A 17,045-nucleotide genomic window follows, 5' to 3' on the forward strand; every position below is an offset into this window, starting at 1 on the left:
TAATTTTTAGAAGTCCCAGGGTAACAGCTATCTTGCCCAGAGTCTGACGCGGATTACCGTGAAAACTTGTAGCGACGAGTTCAATATTTTTATTTGTTTTCGATGTCCTAGCTGTATGTCCGGAACTTATGCACTTGTGAACGAATCAAATCTTCACTTGTGGTATTAGTAGGCGTCGAATATTGTAAAGTGTATAAAAACTGTGACGAGCAGTTCCACATGAATCATTGATCTTGAAATACGCTTCGAATGCGAACGCACGTTGCTCACCCGTCCATTGCGACATCGACATCGGGACTAAATACCCCGCATGAATAACGAAGCTAACGCCGCCCCTTTCCCCCATATGAGCATATGGGCTCAGTAGTAGGTAGACAGAAACTTTCAATTTAAAACTCAATTCTGCCATCAGACACCCGGTTCTTTCGTAGAATGATGTGCCGCAAATCTTACCCTAGTAAATCGATTACACATGCAGTAAAACGCGAGGATGCAGAGCTTTGACCTCCTTGCTATGTCGAGTAGTCATTTGTAGTACGACTGCTCCACTTCAATTTTCAGTATTCCAATTATTATATTATAGATTTCCCCAATTGAATTTCCCATCAGATACTTCGATGCGCTAAATTATGAAAAATTTATCATCTTCAAATAAAAATTATTGCTTTATTAATTTGTTGATCAATTAGATGATAGTACCTGTATTGAACTTTTAACAAAGTGCTTACATCACAGCTTAATTACTGTATTTGTTTTTAATTTAAGTACACTTATTTCTAAATAAACGCATACTTACATTACGATAAGTTAATATGGAAAAATTCTTTTGTGTCAATTTTCTTATTTTAATTCTACTAATATCCTACTTTATTTGTATCACTCAATCTCTGCTTCACAATCTTCATGCACTTTACTTAAACGCATGATTACTTCATCCAGTTCATACTGTGAACTATAAACACCCGCTGCTACTTCCATCGCAATCTGCGACTCGCGACGCGCCACTTGTGCATTTGTTACGCGTCGTCCCGTACGGAAGTAGTTCTCAATCTCCAGCAATGTGCGACCTTTCGTCTCGGGCACAGCGAAAACAATGAACACCAAAGCCAATAGTGAAATAAACCCAAAGCCGAAGAAGCTATTGGGTGTACCGATCAGCGACTCTACGGTGGGGTATAATTTCACCACGCTGAATGAGAAGGTAAGTCCAACGAACAGCGTAAAGCCATTAGCACTGCCTCGTATACGTTGCGGAAATACCTCGGAGATCATCACGAAAGGCAGTGTCAGGAGACCCAGTGTTGAGAAGATGATGTGTAGAACAATGCAAATCACTGGCAATAGTGCAAAGGTCTCGCCGAGTATAGGCCACCAACCGTTGGCCGCTAATAGGAACATGGCGATAGTCATACCAGTTGCCGAGAGCATACCCGCTGGTCGTCGACCCCATCGCTCAAAAATGGTGCTCATGAAGAATGTGGTGATGATGCGTGCAATGCCGACAAAGATAGCTACGAGCATAGGATCGGCCGATACGCCTGCGCTTGTGGCGATTTGTGAAGCAAATACTATCACAATAACAATGCCAGAGAATTGCTGAAAGAAGAAGAAGCCAATCATCATAATGAGCGGCTTGTATACTTCACGGGCGCGTATGGCTTGCAAGAGTGATTCATTTTCAGCGTCAGCGCGGCTTTGGTCAGATGTTTTTTTGATGAGCGCCAGCTCCTTTTCAAACTCGTCATAAGTGGTGTTGTCTGCGGAAGAGAGACCACGAAAATATTTGAGTGATTTCCGTGCCTTTTCCGAGTAGCCCTGTTGTAGCAACCAGCTAGGAGACTCTGGTATTGGTAAAACACAGCAGAATGAAATAAACTGATAAATAGCTGAGATGAGGCAGATTAATTGAAAATGGTTCTGTGGGAGAGATGTAAAAGAAAATTACAATAATTATGAATAAAAAGTTGCAAATAGCTGGAAGAATAAGTTTTCGTACGTACCCGTATGAAGAATCCCAATACATACATCAGCAATATGCCGGTAGCTATGGCAATTGATGAACCCAAAATCAGTCGTCCACGTATACGTGGTAAACTGATTTCTGCCGAGTATGAGCCCACGGGCGACAGAGCCGCGCCCATCATAAGTCCTGTTTTTGGAAAATATAATTCGATAATTAACTATTTTGCACATGTCTTTGGAAAACAACAATAACAACATACCTGACACGAAACGACCAAGCAACAGTTGTATGAAAATTAAATCCCTGGAGCTTTGAAAGGGTGCCGTGACCAGCAATGCCCAACCTAATAAACCAACAAGATTGGTTAAAAGCATTGTGTTTTTGCGTCCAAAGCGATCCATGAGATAACCGACTATCAAACCCCCAATGGGACAGGCCATACTGTTGATGGATGCTTAAAGAGAAAAATTAGAGAAATATAAGCATCAAAGGATTGTTTTTCGATATTACATAGAGAAAACTAATTAAAATTATTTTTGTTTATAATGCCATATATATTAGTGAGTAATACCATTCCCAGTACCTCATGAAACCACAACGTCAAGAAGACTGCATCAAGGGTGCTTTACTTTAGTAATGAGTAAAGACGACATCGGCCTGAGCTTTTGCTATTCAAAAGCACATACGATCAAATTAATGCGTATTGACTGAAATCTTATTGGATACCAATTGGCAGTGCGAAGTGAGCACATTAACCATGTTTGTAGGTTTCAATGTCTATCTGAAACCTCTGCTGCCCGGCACATAGGTAGTTGTTTGTTAATTCCACAACAAGTGAATCTTTAATCGCAAATTAATAATTAAAAATAACATTATCAAATAGGTTCGTATCGTATGGAGACTAGGTTACTATGGCCACAAAGAAATAAGAAAAAGACAAAGGAACTGCTTAGCCTTTCAAGAGAGGATATCTCGAAGGTCGTGGCTTATATAACCGGTCATTGGCTATTTGGGAGGCATTCCTTGAGATTAGGAGTTTTCTCCCATGAATATTGTAGATGCTGTCCTTTGCAATTAGCTAAAGCTAGGTAAATATTTTTTCAATTCTCTTACGGAACTGTCTGGCGTGGGGATGGGACCAATCCAGCGCTTAATAAAAGCCACAAAATGATTCCATGAAGAAAAATAAATTAGGTTCCTGCATCGGGAGAACGGACTTGTAAAGTCTTAGTGAGTTGGTCGTACAGTCCGACTACCAGCGTAATCTAACTTAACCTTGGGTGTTAAACCACAGCCACCACAAAACTCGCCGAGTAGCCAACCTCACAAGCAAGTTGGAGCGATGGTCAGATGTTTTTATTTCCAGTACCAGTAGTAGTACCATAATGGGGTCTTCCGCCACACTTCGCAGACGAAGGTAATACCAATTGAGCTCCCATACTGCCCTGGACTGGTGACGTGGATTGAACCCCATACATAATATTCTACACTACAGGTAGGACGACTGTAAAATGTAATATTATATAATACTTTCATTCACTTTATTAGACGACCGGCACAGCACATCCGTATCAAGACGACAATCTACGGAAGAAAGGAACAACGTGACCAAAGATCGCTTCAAAGATCACATTTCTTCATACGTAAAGTTACTGTAGAAGAAATTGGATTTCGGTGTACCCAGAAAAAAAAATTGGTACCACGAGGAAAGTCATAGTAGAGGAGAAAAAATAGGAGTCGTAAACACAAAATTTTACATAATTTCTCTGAAGGAACGGCATATTTCCAAAGAATAAATAGAAGTGGCGCGATATCGACTAATTAGTTTAGTTGAGTTTCGCAGTAAACTGTTCAATATCAAGTGTTATTTTTCAACTCAAATCAATTCTATCAGCGTCATGGATTTTTCACGTGAAGATAGTTATCATTTATTTTGTATGTAAGTACCGGCTTGTAAGATTTTGAAATTAGATTAGCAGTTTTCGAATGTTTAATTCAACTATTTGGAGCGGCTTTGTAAATACGAGTATATGCAATTTTCTACTGAATTTTATTTCTTTTTACATAATTTGGAAAAGAATTTTTGGTACATTGGAAAATCTCTACAAAATGAGGGAAGTGAGTATATTTACTCCTGTGAATGTAATTTTTAAGTACAACCTTTGTATTTTTTTCAGTGGAAAGCAGAAACCGAAGGGAAATATTACATCTTTTTATTCCACCGCAGCCAATAGCCTTACAATTTTTCGGGTACTCGGTATTAGAGGAGAAGCAAAAGGATGTTCGATTGATTTTGACTTCGTTTTGATTGACGCTTATGCGATGACCGAGTTTAACAAAGCGCGCCAGACGTTTCTTTCTTCTGCACACCGGTGTCAGTGGAACACACCAAGTAGTGTCACATCCTTCTCCACCTGATCTTTCCAAAGCAGAGGAGGCCTTCCTCTTCCTCTGTCTGTTTGTACCCGTTCCAACGACAAGACTTAGCCAGCGGAGCCTCTGGATCTTTCCTTGCTGCACTTTGTTTATGTTGTCCTAAAACTCAGTATTGTTCTATCGCCTGCGTTACTCGCCATTGCTAACGTGCAAAGGCCTAAAAATCATCCGCAGAGTCTTTCAAACGTGTCGTGCGCCTTATAACAGGGCAGGCATGATTAGAGACTTGTAAAGTGTTAGCCTTGTTTGTCGAGAGAGAAATTTACTACTCAATTGCCTATTTAGTATAATTAGCACTTGTCTTTTGTTGGCGAGATATATTCTCCGTTCAACTTCAGGACTGACATTCTTATCGATGCTGGTCTTCTCATTCACCATCATATCAATTGATTCCCTTTGCTTCTTTATCGGTTTCCAAACTATCCGGCAAAACTAGAGCGCTTGTTTAGGCCGATGATGTGAGTTGTGCGCTCTTGTATTAAATTGTGCATGAACGATTGACTTGTGCGGCTCGCACGAACTTCTCCGGCATATGGTTTAAGAAGTCACACCATGTCTGAAACCTCGTTTGGTAAGAGGAAGCGACTGGCATGCTTTGTTGCAACCTTTCAAATTCGCGGGAGAAGAAAATTGGACTTGACTTTGAGATATCCTCTATTGAATTGAATTGCTTTGCCTATTGTGAGTTCGGATTCAGATTCAGTGACAAGTCTTGGAAAAGCGTAGCGCAGTGATTGTTTAGAAATGTGGCAGCCTGTGTTACTTAGCATCTGCCTCGTTTTAATCTGCTCAGGTGGAGTTTTTAGCGATTCCCTATTCAATGTAACAAAAATTGGTGGTTTCCAACAATATATTTTGTACATAAGCTCACTGCCACCAAGCTCAAACTGATGTGAATGCAATTAAAAAATGTTGACATTTTTGCACAGAAGTTATGGACGTAGTAAAAGTAAAATATGTATAGAAAAGAATACCTAGCAAGAGGTGCCGATTTGCATAAATGGGATATCGTTGCCAAAGCTATAAGCCAAACAGTATTCTAGCTTGATTAGTTTCATCAATTTTTTCACATAATAATTTTTTAAAGGGCTTTAGTTTACAATATATTTTCTAAATTTCGTTCGATTTCCAATTTTTTTAATCTAAGGTTATTAAAAATATTGAAAAATTACATTTTTAATCAGATAATCAGAAATGGAGTTCAAAAGCTTCATAAAAACAAGTAAAATAAAACAAACAAACAAAAAAATGAAATATAAAGAAAATAATTGCGCAAGAATTCAAATTCTTTCTAAGTTTGGAAAGAGAGTTTGGTAGCCACATATCATCCCATTCGTCTGCGGCGGTCGCCCATCACTATTACATGAGGCGTATTTTCAAGCTATTCAACTAAAATTCTTATTTAAATCACAATAAATTCATCGACCCTTGAATGTTTTATTTAATAAAGAAAATCGTTTTTTTTTTTCTTACCAAACCAACTGATTTCCTCCGTACTGAGCTGATAAATATCATCTATACTTGTTAGTTGTGGCAATGAAACGGAAGGCAGTGCCACCGACATGCCTGATGACACCACGCAGGCATTTCCCAGCAACACCATCAATTCCTGCGTTACATATTAAATACAAACTTCCTTCATAAAATATTTACGCTGAAATTATGGCCATTTACCTGTCGTCGCACCGCCTTTGTGCGTTCTCCCAACGGTTTTGTTGGCTTTTTTTTGAGTGCTTTGGCGATGAGTGGTGAGAGCGCAAGATTGCTGCTTTGTATCTTCGATAATTCTGGATTCATTTTTGTGCTTTATTATTTGACTGCTTTATACTTTGCGTTATAAATTTTCACGGCTTTTCGTTTAGTTTAGTTTGTAAGGTTCCTGCAAAATATATCGAATGAAGAGAAAATTTGGCGTAAGTAATTTTTTTTAATAAATTTATTAGATAAATTTAATGGAAAACCTTTTGCTATATATAGTTCTGTATACTATTAAATTGTGTCTTAAAAAACTGACCTAAGTCTGCGGTTTAGGAAATGAGCGCTTCTCAATATTTACGTATCTAATTAACAACACTGAATTTAATACCTATTAATTTTAATATGAATAGTAGTCCTCTCTCTCTTATGCCTACATATGCACATATTTAAAGATTTTCGATTGAAATTAAACTGTGCTCTAATAAGTTTTTAATTATATTTAAAAATATGGGTTCCCACTAAATCCATACCAAATGGGTAAACTGTATGTGTCCGTATGTATGTACTTTCATTCAACAATTAAATCATTCATTATAAAACAATTATAAATCCAAAAAAATGATAGTAATAAAACACTATTCGCTGACAATGTTAATTCAATACGGAAGCGCATATAAAAAATATTTGCATAAACTTGAAAAAAGTTTAATTGAAAACTTAGGAAAAGGTGCCTAATATTGGGAGTGAAGTAAATTTGTATAACTAAACGACAACGTGTCAAATTACAATAGAAAATTAAAATAATCAGACTTCTATAAAGCTATCAATTTCCTCGTTTCCTATATTAGTATTCCGCCATTGTATGCCAATAATTATTTCAACATGAATTCTTATCAATGAAATTGACTTTTTCGCACGTATTGGAAATAAATATTATAAACGCCTGCATAAAAATACACACAAGAGTTTATTCGACGGATTCGAAACATTTTTTCGTTTGATCTTTTTATTATTTGCACGACAGCCAGCATAGTCGAGTATGCTTTTGTATGGCAAACCAGTTTTGAATCGTCGAAGCAGATCTTCAAACTCAACTTACAATCAATATAAAGAAAATCTCTTTTTCCTAAAACAACTTTTTCTCCCTTAACCCTGGAGTACGAATGATCGACGATTCGACGAGTATCGTTTTTTTTTTTTACTAAATTGCTTTTAAATGTGTGTGTCTAACACTCTCAAATTTTGCATGGTGTTAGTAGGTCATTGACTCTTGTTGCAAGCAGTCGTGTTTTTTAAACCGCGTTGCTAGAACATTACTTATTTTTGTTTTGTGCTCGTCGAATTGTCGAAGGTTAGTACTAGCGTGACTTTTATGTCTGGATTAATATCATTACTTATTTGTATTTTTATATTGCGGAATTATTTACTTTGTCCTTTTTTACTTTAGTTGAAAAACAAAATGGCTTATAATAAAAAAGCATTAACCGATAATGAAATTGAAAAGTTTTTTGAGAGTTGTTATTATTCTGATAATGAGGATGTAATTGAAAGCGATGCAGACGAAAGCGACGTGGTGATAAGTGACGACAGCTTTTCAAAAACTTCTTCTGAATCAGAAGAGGCCAATGTTTCCCCGTTGGTTTCTAGAAACTCAGGCAGTGATATTGAAATATCATAACAAAAGGCGGAGTCGATACGTTGGACCAAATGTGTCGTGTCATGTCGTGTTCACGAAAGACAAATAGATGGCCAATGTGTATATTTTATGGTATCCTAAATATAGCATTTATTAACAGCTACGTAATTTATACACACAATATGTTTACCGCCGGAATAAAACCTCTCAACCGCAGACAATTCATGAAAGAGCTCCTCAAGAGTCTTGTTGAACCATGGCAAAAAGAAAGACTGGAAATGCCAAAGTTACTTAGCAAGACAAGAGCAAATATTGAAAATATTATTACTCCGAATTGCAGTAAAAACAACGGGGAGTTAACCAAAAAGGATAAAAAAGAAAATAAAAGAAGTATGTGCAGATCATGTCCGTACCAAAAACGACGAATGACGAAGTCAAAATGTGATAAATGCGAAAAACCTATATGTGGAGAGCACAAAGTTGAACTGTGTGACTCTTGTTCAATGTGAATATTTTTTTAATTTTTCTTGAACTTTTTATCAAGCTAAGAATGTGTAATTTTTAAGTTTTTACTCCTTTTATTTTTGTTTTACAATAATATTTAGTTGCTTTTTTTATGATCTCAAAATTTTGTACAACATGAAATGAGTTAGTACAAAAATTAAATAAATCCTTTTCCTATGAATACAAATTGAATTTGTTGTTCATATAGATTAATCGAATGTCAAAATAATTAAAATCATTTATTAACAGAGTATGTTTGGTTTTAAGCTATAGCTGTAGTCAATTAAAAAATACGTCGTCGATTCGACGATCATTCGTTACAACGTACGTAAAATATGTTTCGTACTCTAGGGTTAAAGAGGCAAGCACCCAGTCATTAAAACAAATTTTGCCGCTAATAATAATTTCCTTATTTCCAGTAAGATTTTGAATATACCAGGCCTGATATCACGTAACTGATATGAATCTAAACAACACTAAATATTAATTTTTTATTTGGCTTATTTGCAATTATGTCTGGAATAAACAGCAGGACCATTTTAACGGAAAATGGAAACCCCCGCGCTTTGTGATTAAATTCCTAAAAAGGAAATTTGGAGGTAAAACGGAGCTTTGCACCTTCATATACAAGCGGACTACTTCAATATGAAGTAGATACCTTTGGATGAGACATCTGTGGGAGGTGCCTCATGTAGAAGTAAAGAAAATTTACAAAAAGTCAAAAAACTACTGCTTAACAATCGAATAATTCAATAGTGGCAGATAAGATAAAAACTATGAAAATGCAAAGTACAAATTTCAGAGACTTTGTATAAAAAAGTTATAAAGAATTTTTGGAATTGTTGCAAAGTTATTTGGGCAAAAGTTTGGACGGTTGATGAAATCCTGTATTAAACGCTATGATGCTGAACATAAACCGATGCGATGAATAAAAGAAAAGGATGCTAACTAAATATATTCAAAGTGGATAAGTCGGCACCGCAAATTATAGTCCACCTTTTCGAAAATCGTCAGGGGAATTTATTAATTGGTTACTTACGCAGTCCTACTAAGAATGACTGTATTAATTTGTTACGTCAGGCACGTGATTTCATTACTTTTTAGCTACAATATATTAGGTTAGACGAGCTGCTCTTAAAAAAGTTCACACGATAGCAATACCTGTAGAGATTTGTTGTGGTTCAAATAAAATACCTCATATCTATCTCTAATCAGACTTTGTAGCGAGATTGTGCCAACACCGTACATACCTTCCAACAGGTAGTTCGTTAGAAATGTGAAAAGCGGCCTTTGAAGAGTTAGGCATTTGTAAAAACGCTACAGCTCCTACAGAAATCATTTATGCAGAGCTCTCTTATGTTCAATAGCAGTCTTTATGCAGAGCTCCCTTATGTTCAATAGCAGTCTTTCGTTGATGCTCCCGTGAGAAGTCGCATGCTTCCGGTTGAGAGTTTCCGTAAATTAATTGTTTTTGTTTGTTTAATGTTTTTGTTGTTTGTTTAATGTTTTGTTTGTTAATGAGAGCTGACTACGACATTCTGCAGGTGTCTAGATTAGCCCAACTATTAATATCAGCTACTTTATATGATACTAGCCCCAATTCAAGTAAGGCTATAAACTCAGCGGGAAGCATCGATGTTTAAGTCTTTTCTCAGACACTTTACTCGTGTACTAATATGTTTTCATATTATATGTTTTAATATGAAGCATGCCAATGTTCCAGAATGCTGTGTAGATCTATGACATCCTCTAACATATTTAGTTAGTCATTACTTATCTAAATGCTTTAATCACAGCTGTCTTTGAGGAAGGAGAGTTTTAAAAGAAGCGACAGGCCTATTAGCTTTGCCTCGATGTTAATTTCCTCGGTAATCTGTAAGCCGTTTCTCTCGATGAGAGTTACTGGGTGTAAACGACAGATCCTACTCCATTACATATTTTTGAACTATCTGCGATGATTGGAATATAGTAGCCGCATAGAACGGTTTCAGATTTCCAATCATTTATTTCGGGAAAGTGAACATGGAATTTGAGGCAAATGCCCATCTTCGCATTTTGATAGATACAATTTTCCGTTTTCAATCTGCATTCTGCATTCTGTGGGGTAAGGCCCCTATAACAATTAAAAAAAAGACAAATCTGTTTTTATGGTTTTCCTTAAAAATCGTCAGAATGGATTGATATAAAGAGACAGAAAAGCGTCATCGATTAATATTAATCTGATACAATAAACAGGAATATTGTTGGAATGTAGTCTTTTTTTATTATAATCTGGTAGATAATTTCATGACATCTATGAATTACATGGTGTCTTCGATCATTCGAATTTTTGCCTTCTTTACCAATAAATTTGAATTATGAATCTAAATGAGCCCAATCAGCAAATTTTATTGTATTGTATTTTATTGGCGACAGCCGTATCCGGATGGGTTGGTGCGTGATTACTATTCGGAATTCACAGAGAGGTCGTTGGTTCGAATCTCGGTGAAAGCAAAATTAATAAAAACATTTTTCTAATAGCGGTCGCCCCTCGGCAGGCAATGGCAAACCTCCGATTGTATTTCTGCCATGAAAAAGCTCCTCATAAAAATATCTGCCGTTCAGAGTCGGCTTGAAACTGTAGGTCCCATTTGTGGAACAAAATCGAGACGCACACCACAAACAGGTGGAGCTCGGCCAAATACCTAACAGAAGTGTACGCGCCAATTATTTTATTTTTATTTTTATTTTATTGGTACGTAAGCTAAGATCCTTGCGGAAAATTGACATTTCGTTGTCTTCTTCAACTTTTTGCTCTATGAACTTTGCGAACAGATATATTTTTGACAAGCCAATTTCCTTAATTTGGAAGCGTTGTTCTGGCGTTAAGGGGGAAGTCTACTGTGACAAGGGAAAAAACAGGCTTATTTTCCGGATTTTATTTCTAACAAAATATTGCTCGTACATAAAATCTATTTAAACTCTTATCTTTATTATATATTTAAGTTTTTGAAAAAAAAAATTTAAGTCAAAATATTCAAAATGGCCGCTGTGGCACTTCTGCAAGCGCAGGTCCGCTTTTCTTAGGTGCCTAAACGGTGTACATGAAATCTTACGTTTCGGTGATCTAAAACAAAAAAACAAAATATTGTTATCATATACATAGTATTGACTCTCGTCTGACGTAGGATTATGTTGGCGTTGAAAAAAAAATTCCTGAAATTTTTTTCTTGTTTTTTGCCTAAAATTGATGTTACTATTGTTTATAACAATTTAACAAATAACGATATCAAAAAAATCCTATGTCAGACGAGAGACACTATTACAGAGAATATATAATTAAATTTTTAAGCTGATTCATTTATCAGAACTCGAAATATCGTGTACACCGTATACAAAAACTTAGTTTCTAGAAAAATGCGTTTAAAGTTTCAGTATAGCAGGTACGCGCTTTGGAGCGCTTCGGGAAAAAGTCGAAATTTCAACGAAGAAAAATTTAGCCAGCTGTAACACATATTGTCCCTTATTTAAGAGGGTTCAAAGTATTTTTTAAGCTAATAAAAAAAAAATCGATTTTTTGAAAAATTCACAGTAGACTTCCCCCTTAAAAGATTCCCGATGACTTCTTTAACTTTACTGAAGAGAAATGTCTACACTGTTTGCCGTCCTCAGCTGTCAAACCGCAGTTATCGATTTCGATATCATTCATGCAGCCAAACGACGCACTATATAACAAATTCAACCAATGATGTATCAGGGCCTGTATGTTATGGCTGGTTCTCATTGGGTCAAATGTTTGACTTCAAATGTTACCAAAATAATAAAAATGGATTGACAAATAATGTCATATGTAAAAACGGTACTTTATGTAAACCAATTTATAATGCAAGTACCTCATTTGAAGCCATAAATTATAATACCCAAGTAAACCGCCCAAGATTGTATGAGTCATAGCACTCTTATCATTATTTTATTTGTAATTATGTTCGAATAAACTACTGATTTTTTGGTATTCACGCGTGTTTTGTGATTTATGACGCAAATATATTAATACAAAAAATTCAAGTGTTGGCTACAACACTTAATTTCTCATTTACAAATTTTAATTATTAACCTCCTCAGTTTCTTAAAAAACAAAATCGAAGAAATAAAATTTGGAATAAGCATTTCATGTTAAATATTTTCAAGTATTAGATAATGTCAAGATTAGCGTTTGAGCGACATGAAGGTCTTTTTTTGTCTCGCAAAATATTCATTCGAAATTTCATATGTAAGTATGAGCGTTCTTCGAGATACAAAACCAACAAATAAAATAATAATAATAAATGAATTGGACATTTCAAATTATTAAACTAAATACAAAACAATTGGCAATTTATTGCCAGTCATTGTACAGACAAAAAAAAAACAACTGATTTTAGTTAGAAAGAACTCGACTCCAAGAATCAATAAGAAGTTCCATGTAAAGAGCAACAATGGAATAAATATAAAATAAACTGATTGTTACAATGTATTTGTTATAATTCATCCAGTGTACACGTACATTTATGTCTATGTATGTAAGCAGTCTTCTAAGTATTGTTTAATTCTAGTAAATATTTAAAATACACTTCAGACGTAAGGTCGCCATTGAAAAAAAATTAAAAAATGCAATCAATGTTGACTGAATAAGATAAGGCATTGCATTTTAAATTACAAGCGTATTCGTACTAAAATATTTTGTAAAATTCCGTATTTGATACTCAATTAATATTTATTATTGCAAATAATACCGATTATGAGTGCCTAGCAATCGGTTGGCCACGGATTTCATGCTTGCGGCAGGCAATGATAAGCCTCTGAAACGCCGTTTTCCTATTTGAATGTGCAAAACTGAAAACTTCAAATTGGCGTTTTACTATTTTTTTTAAGTTGTTTATAGTTTCATTCTGGCAATACATCTAGCAGTGCCGAGTAAACAGACCAATGTCCTGCCTAATGGGAGTGAGTACAGGCTTCGTGCGTTGAGCACTTACAGGTATTATTGCGGAAAGTTAGCAATTGGAATTCATTTGTTCACCAGCTTCGCTCCGTAGTCGCAGAAAACTTTTTATTAAATAGCAGTTTGCAGGCTTGCAATGGAATAGCTGGATGTATCGTGATTTCAGACCCGACAAACTAGCTTTTGCCGTTATACTCTATGCTGCAATGATCTGGAACACAATGAAACCTAGGAAATATCGTAAGAGAAAGGAAAATAGGAAAGAGATCGACAGCATTTTAAATGACTTTCGCTGCCGTAGATAATTCTTAAATAATGTCCATTGAACTTTGGGGCACTTCTTACTCGGTAACGAGTATTCATGTGTGTAAGTACCAATCAAGTATTGTCCATTTAATTGGAAACGAAGAAAATCTAGCCGTAAATAGCCATAAAAAATCTAGCCGTAAATAGCCATAAAATAAAAATAAATATTATTTGGAGGACTCTTGATTTCAGCTGGTATAAGCCATGCTGCTTTCAAAACCAGCAATTCGGTTATTTCTATATGAAAACATTTGGCTCAGCTACTTGAATTCGTTGGTCTATGTGAATAAGTTACCACGAACAGCAGCAATGAAAAAACCATATCTGGTGCACTTTTCTTAATAAACGTCCCCAAATGCCCGAAAAAGTAGCTAAATAATGTAGTGCCGCCGCTTATCGAGAAGCTTTTTTTGAATCGAAATTCGCTCAAATGCTTGCCATGGTTTCTCGAAAAGCGCTCGCTATTAGCATTCTTTCCATAATTTAACGTTTCATGTCACTTGAGCAGTGGCAATCGAGCCCGAGAACAATCGAGTGGCTCTTATATTCTTATACTATTTGTTTATTTGAAAGAGTAAATATTTCCATTATTGATGGAATTCATTCATTGACGGATTCTGACTCTATCTCACGAATCCCGTGCTCGATATTTGCTTTAGCTTCCTAAATTGTTAATGGGTAGTTCACGTAGCATCTGTTCTTCATGGCCCCTCAGAAATAAAGGTCAGCGTAAAATCGCAGTTTCGAAAAGATGAATTTGACTTATTTTCAATAAACGCACTATTTGCGCATTACATCACTCGTCACTGTCAATAAAACATATGAATAAAAACACACACGGATTACCGGATATATCCCACAGAGTGAACCGGAACACAATAATGCTCCTACCCAAGCTTCTTCACTGCAGAAATAAAATATTACTTGGACTGGTAAACTCAGCGAAGCAACAATATAAAAATAGCCGCAAACCGTCCACCATACAACGTTGGGTTGAACTAATGCACAAACTGAATGTCACACCAGATGCGATTTTGCCACCAATTCCAGTTTTCCCACCAGGCTTGAATCCAAAAACCACTTTTATCGCGGCTTTGCTAAAATTCCCCAAAGAGTCCACCTCCTCTAATGAATACGTCCAACATGAATCAATGAAATCGTTGCTCCTTTAAGAAACGAATGAGAGTTCGTTTATACCGATGGATCTAAAACAGACATCAGTACATCGTTTGCAGTCACAACCAGCTTGGTGTCTCAATCTCAGTCGGTCCTTTACTTTCCTACTGCTCACTATTCACAGCGGAAGCAGCTGCATTGCTTGAAGCGGTAGTTTATGCCTCCAATAAAGGCGGGAAATTTATTACTTGCAGCGATAGTAAATCCGTAATGGACGCTATATTGAACCATTCTAACGAATCTCCAATAATCACCGAAATCCGAAATAATATCGTATCAAATAAAAATTCCATAAGGATCATGTCGGTTCCGGGTCATGCCGGAATACAAGGCAACGAGACCGCTGATACTACATAGAGCCAAAGAAGCTGCCCAAGAAACCCTTCACTTCAGTGCACATTTTACTATCAAAGATATTCGGAAAACTATACTAAAATCTCTTCAGGATGCGTACAAAAGTCAATGGATTAATTATCAACACCACTACAAAAAGTACAACCCTACTCACATCAAGCCCATATATGCTACACACATGACTTCCAAGAACCTCAAGATATTTACACGCCTTCGAATCGGTCACACTACAGCCACCCATGTTCACATCCTAAACGGCACAGTCAAACCAGACTGCCCTTTTTGCAACTCAGACGACTACACACCTCCTCGATACCTGCCCGGGATTGGAATGCACTAGAAATGCAATTCGTCCTAACCTTGAACTTGCGAAGCTACTTAACAACACCGAATAGCATTAAATTAATTTGTAACTCTTTGCGAAAATATATATAAAATTATACTCCGGTCAAACTCACACTACCCACTAATCTTCTAATACTCCCTCAACTGCTCCCTTCCATCCTCTTGTATTCTTACTTACCTGTATTATTACCCTAGTTAAGATACCATAAGCCGAAGGCCCTGGCAGCCAGTGCTTATTTCGTAAGTGAAATAGTTATTAATAACTGCTACTCTTTTAAATAAATAAATAAAAAATAAATAAAATACACCATTATAAGGGCTACCCTGTATATGTGCATTAGGGTGACTCAAAAAGGCATTATTTTTTTTGATGCTACTCCCTAAATTTTTTATGTTTAATTTTTATTTGCCATGTTGCCATTATAACAAAAAAATTATACAAAAAACCGAGATAAATAGTTCTCGTTTTTGGTTTTTTTTTTTATTTCAATTTTGTTTTTGATTGTAAGGGAAGCCCCAGAGGCTTTATAAAAAATTGTTAGGCCTTTTTTTAAATAAAATATAGTATGTGATTTATATTGTAGATTACATATATACTGTAGATTATACATATATATTATATACCTATATATACTTGCATTACCTGTAGCTGTAAAGCTGACTTTTGTTGCTTTTGGGAAAAGTATTTGTAATTAATTAATGAATCCAATTTTTTAACTGCTTTCGTGACTTGCGTTTGATTTATAGATTATGCGCATAATATTAATGTTTTTGACCAGTTGTTTTAATTTAGCTGGCTATTCGTTCAATACTTTTGTGCGATCATTAATTTTGTATAGCAGCGAAGTAACTTCGACTGCCATACGCGCGATGAAATGATACGGCGAAACAAAGGAATACTTTGTCGGAGTATTTTGTGTTGCCATTAACTATATTTTTTTTATTATAATTTATTTAACATTGTACATTCGCCGTTGAAAATTTTAAAATATTTTCATTATGCAATCACTTTCTTAATTCCAGTTAGATTTATAAATTCACAGCTCTTCTCCTTATTCTCCAATTTGATTGCTATTAAGGAAATTCCCACACTTTATGTCGTTTTTAATAAACCGGCGAATGGAATATATCACAACTTTTAAATCAAATATTTTCACCCGTTGCTAGGTGCGCGTATTTGTGCAACGCGTCCAAACCCGCTGACACCAGCTATGGTTCTGAACAAATGAGTCTCGCTTGACAGCGAAAGAAGGCTTTCACTCTTGACGATCGATTAGATAATACTCGATGCCAACTGGTGTGCTTTAGCTGGAAAATATGGTGACTCTCAAACACGGCAGCTTTCCAGGGGCGGCACGCGTAGCCACCGTGCGATCAACTACATGCCAGAACAGCATTCAATACTCAAGTATTTTGTTATTATTTTGATTTGTTGTAAAACGTTATCGCAAACGACTCCTAAGAGTACTGCTATTACTTTGCTCTCGATAATATTTGTTTTAACATTTAATTGATTTGATTCCTCACTTGCGCTGCTAGCTTTTGATTGCGTTGCTCTAGCACATTTCTACTATCAGTATCTCTATGGAGATATGACGTCACTCAGCAAAAACTTGTTGCCGATCAAATAATGGTTAGCTGGTCGAATTGAACACAAAAAAATGATT

The 17,045-nt window shown here is 36.0% G+C and overlaps 1 protein-coding gene across 1 annotated transcript; it reads right to left on the minus strand.

Moving 5' to 3' along the window:
- Positions 1–646: 646 nt before the first annotated feature.
- On the minus strand, positions 647–16,700 carry LOC128867589 (facilitated trehalose transporter Tret1-like). The gene is made up of 6 exons (XM_054108956.1): positions 16,022–16,700; positions 6,074–6,278; positions 5,873–6,008; positions 2,223–2,417; positions 2,001–2,149; positions 647–1,917 (listed from the first exon to the last, which is right to left on the minus strand). The coding sequence occupies exons 2-6, from the start codon at positions 6,194–6,196 to the stop codon at positions 877–879; spliced, it is 1,644 nt and encodes a 547-aa protein (XP_053964931.1). The 5' UTR covers positions 6,197–6,278; positions 16,022–16,700; the 3' UTR covers positions 647–876.
- Positions 16,701–17,045: the final 345 nt, after the last annotated feature.

This window comes from Anastrepha ludens, chromosome 6 (assembly GCF_028408465.1).
Source record: "Anastrepha ludens isolate Willacy chromosome 6, idAnaLude1.1, whole genome shotgun sequence".
NCBI lineage: Eukaryota > Metazoa > Arthropoda > Insecta > Diptera > Tephritidae > Anastrepha > Anastrepha ludens.

Coding starts and splice junctions, on each gene's coding strand:
- LOC128867589 (XM_054108956.1), bottom strand. CDS start 6,196: ATGAATCCAGAATTATCGAAGATACAAAGCAGCAATCTTGCGCTCTCA. Junction 2,150..2,222: donor GCTTGGTCGTTTCGTGTCAG/GTATGTTGTTAT, acceptor TTCCAAAAACAG/GACTTATGATGGGCGCGGCT. Junction 1,918..2,000: donor TATTGGGATTCTTCATACGG/GTACGTACGAAA, acceptor TCTCTCCCACAG/AACCATTTTCAATTAATCTG.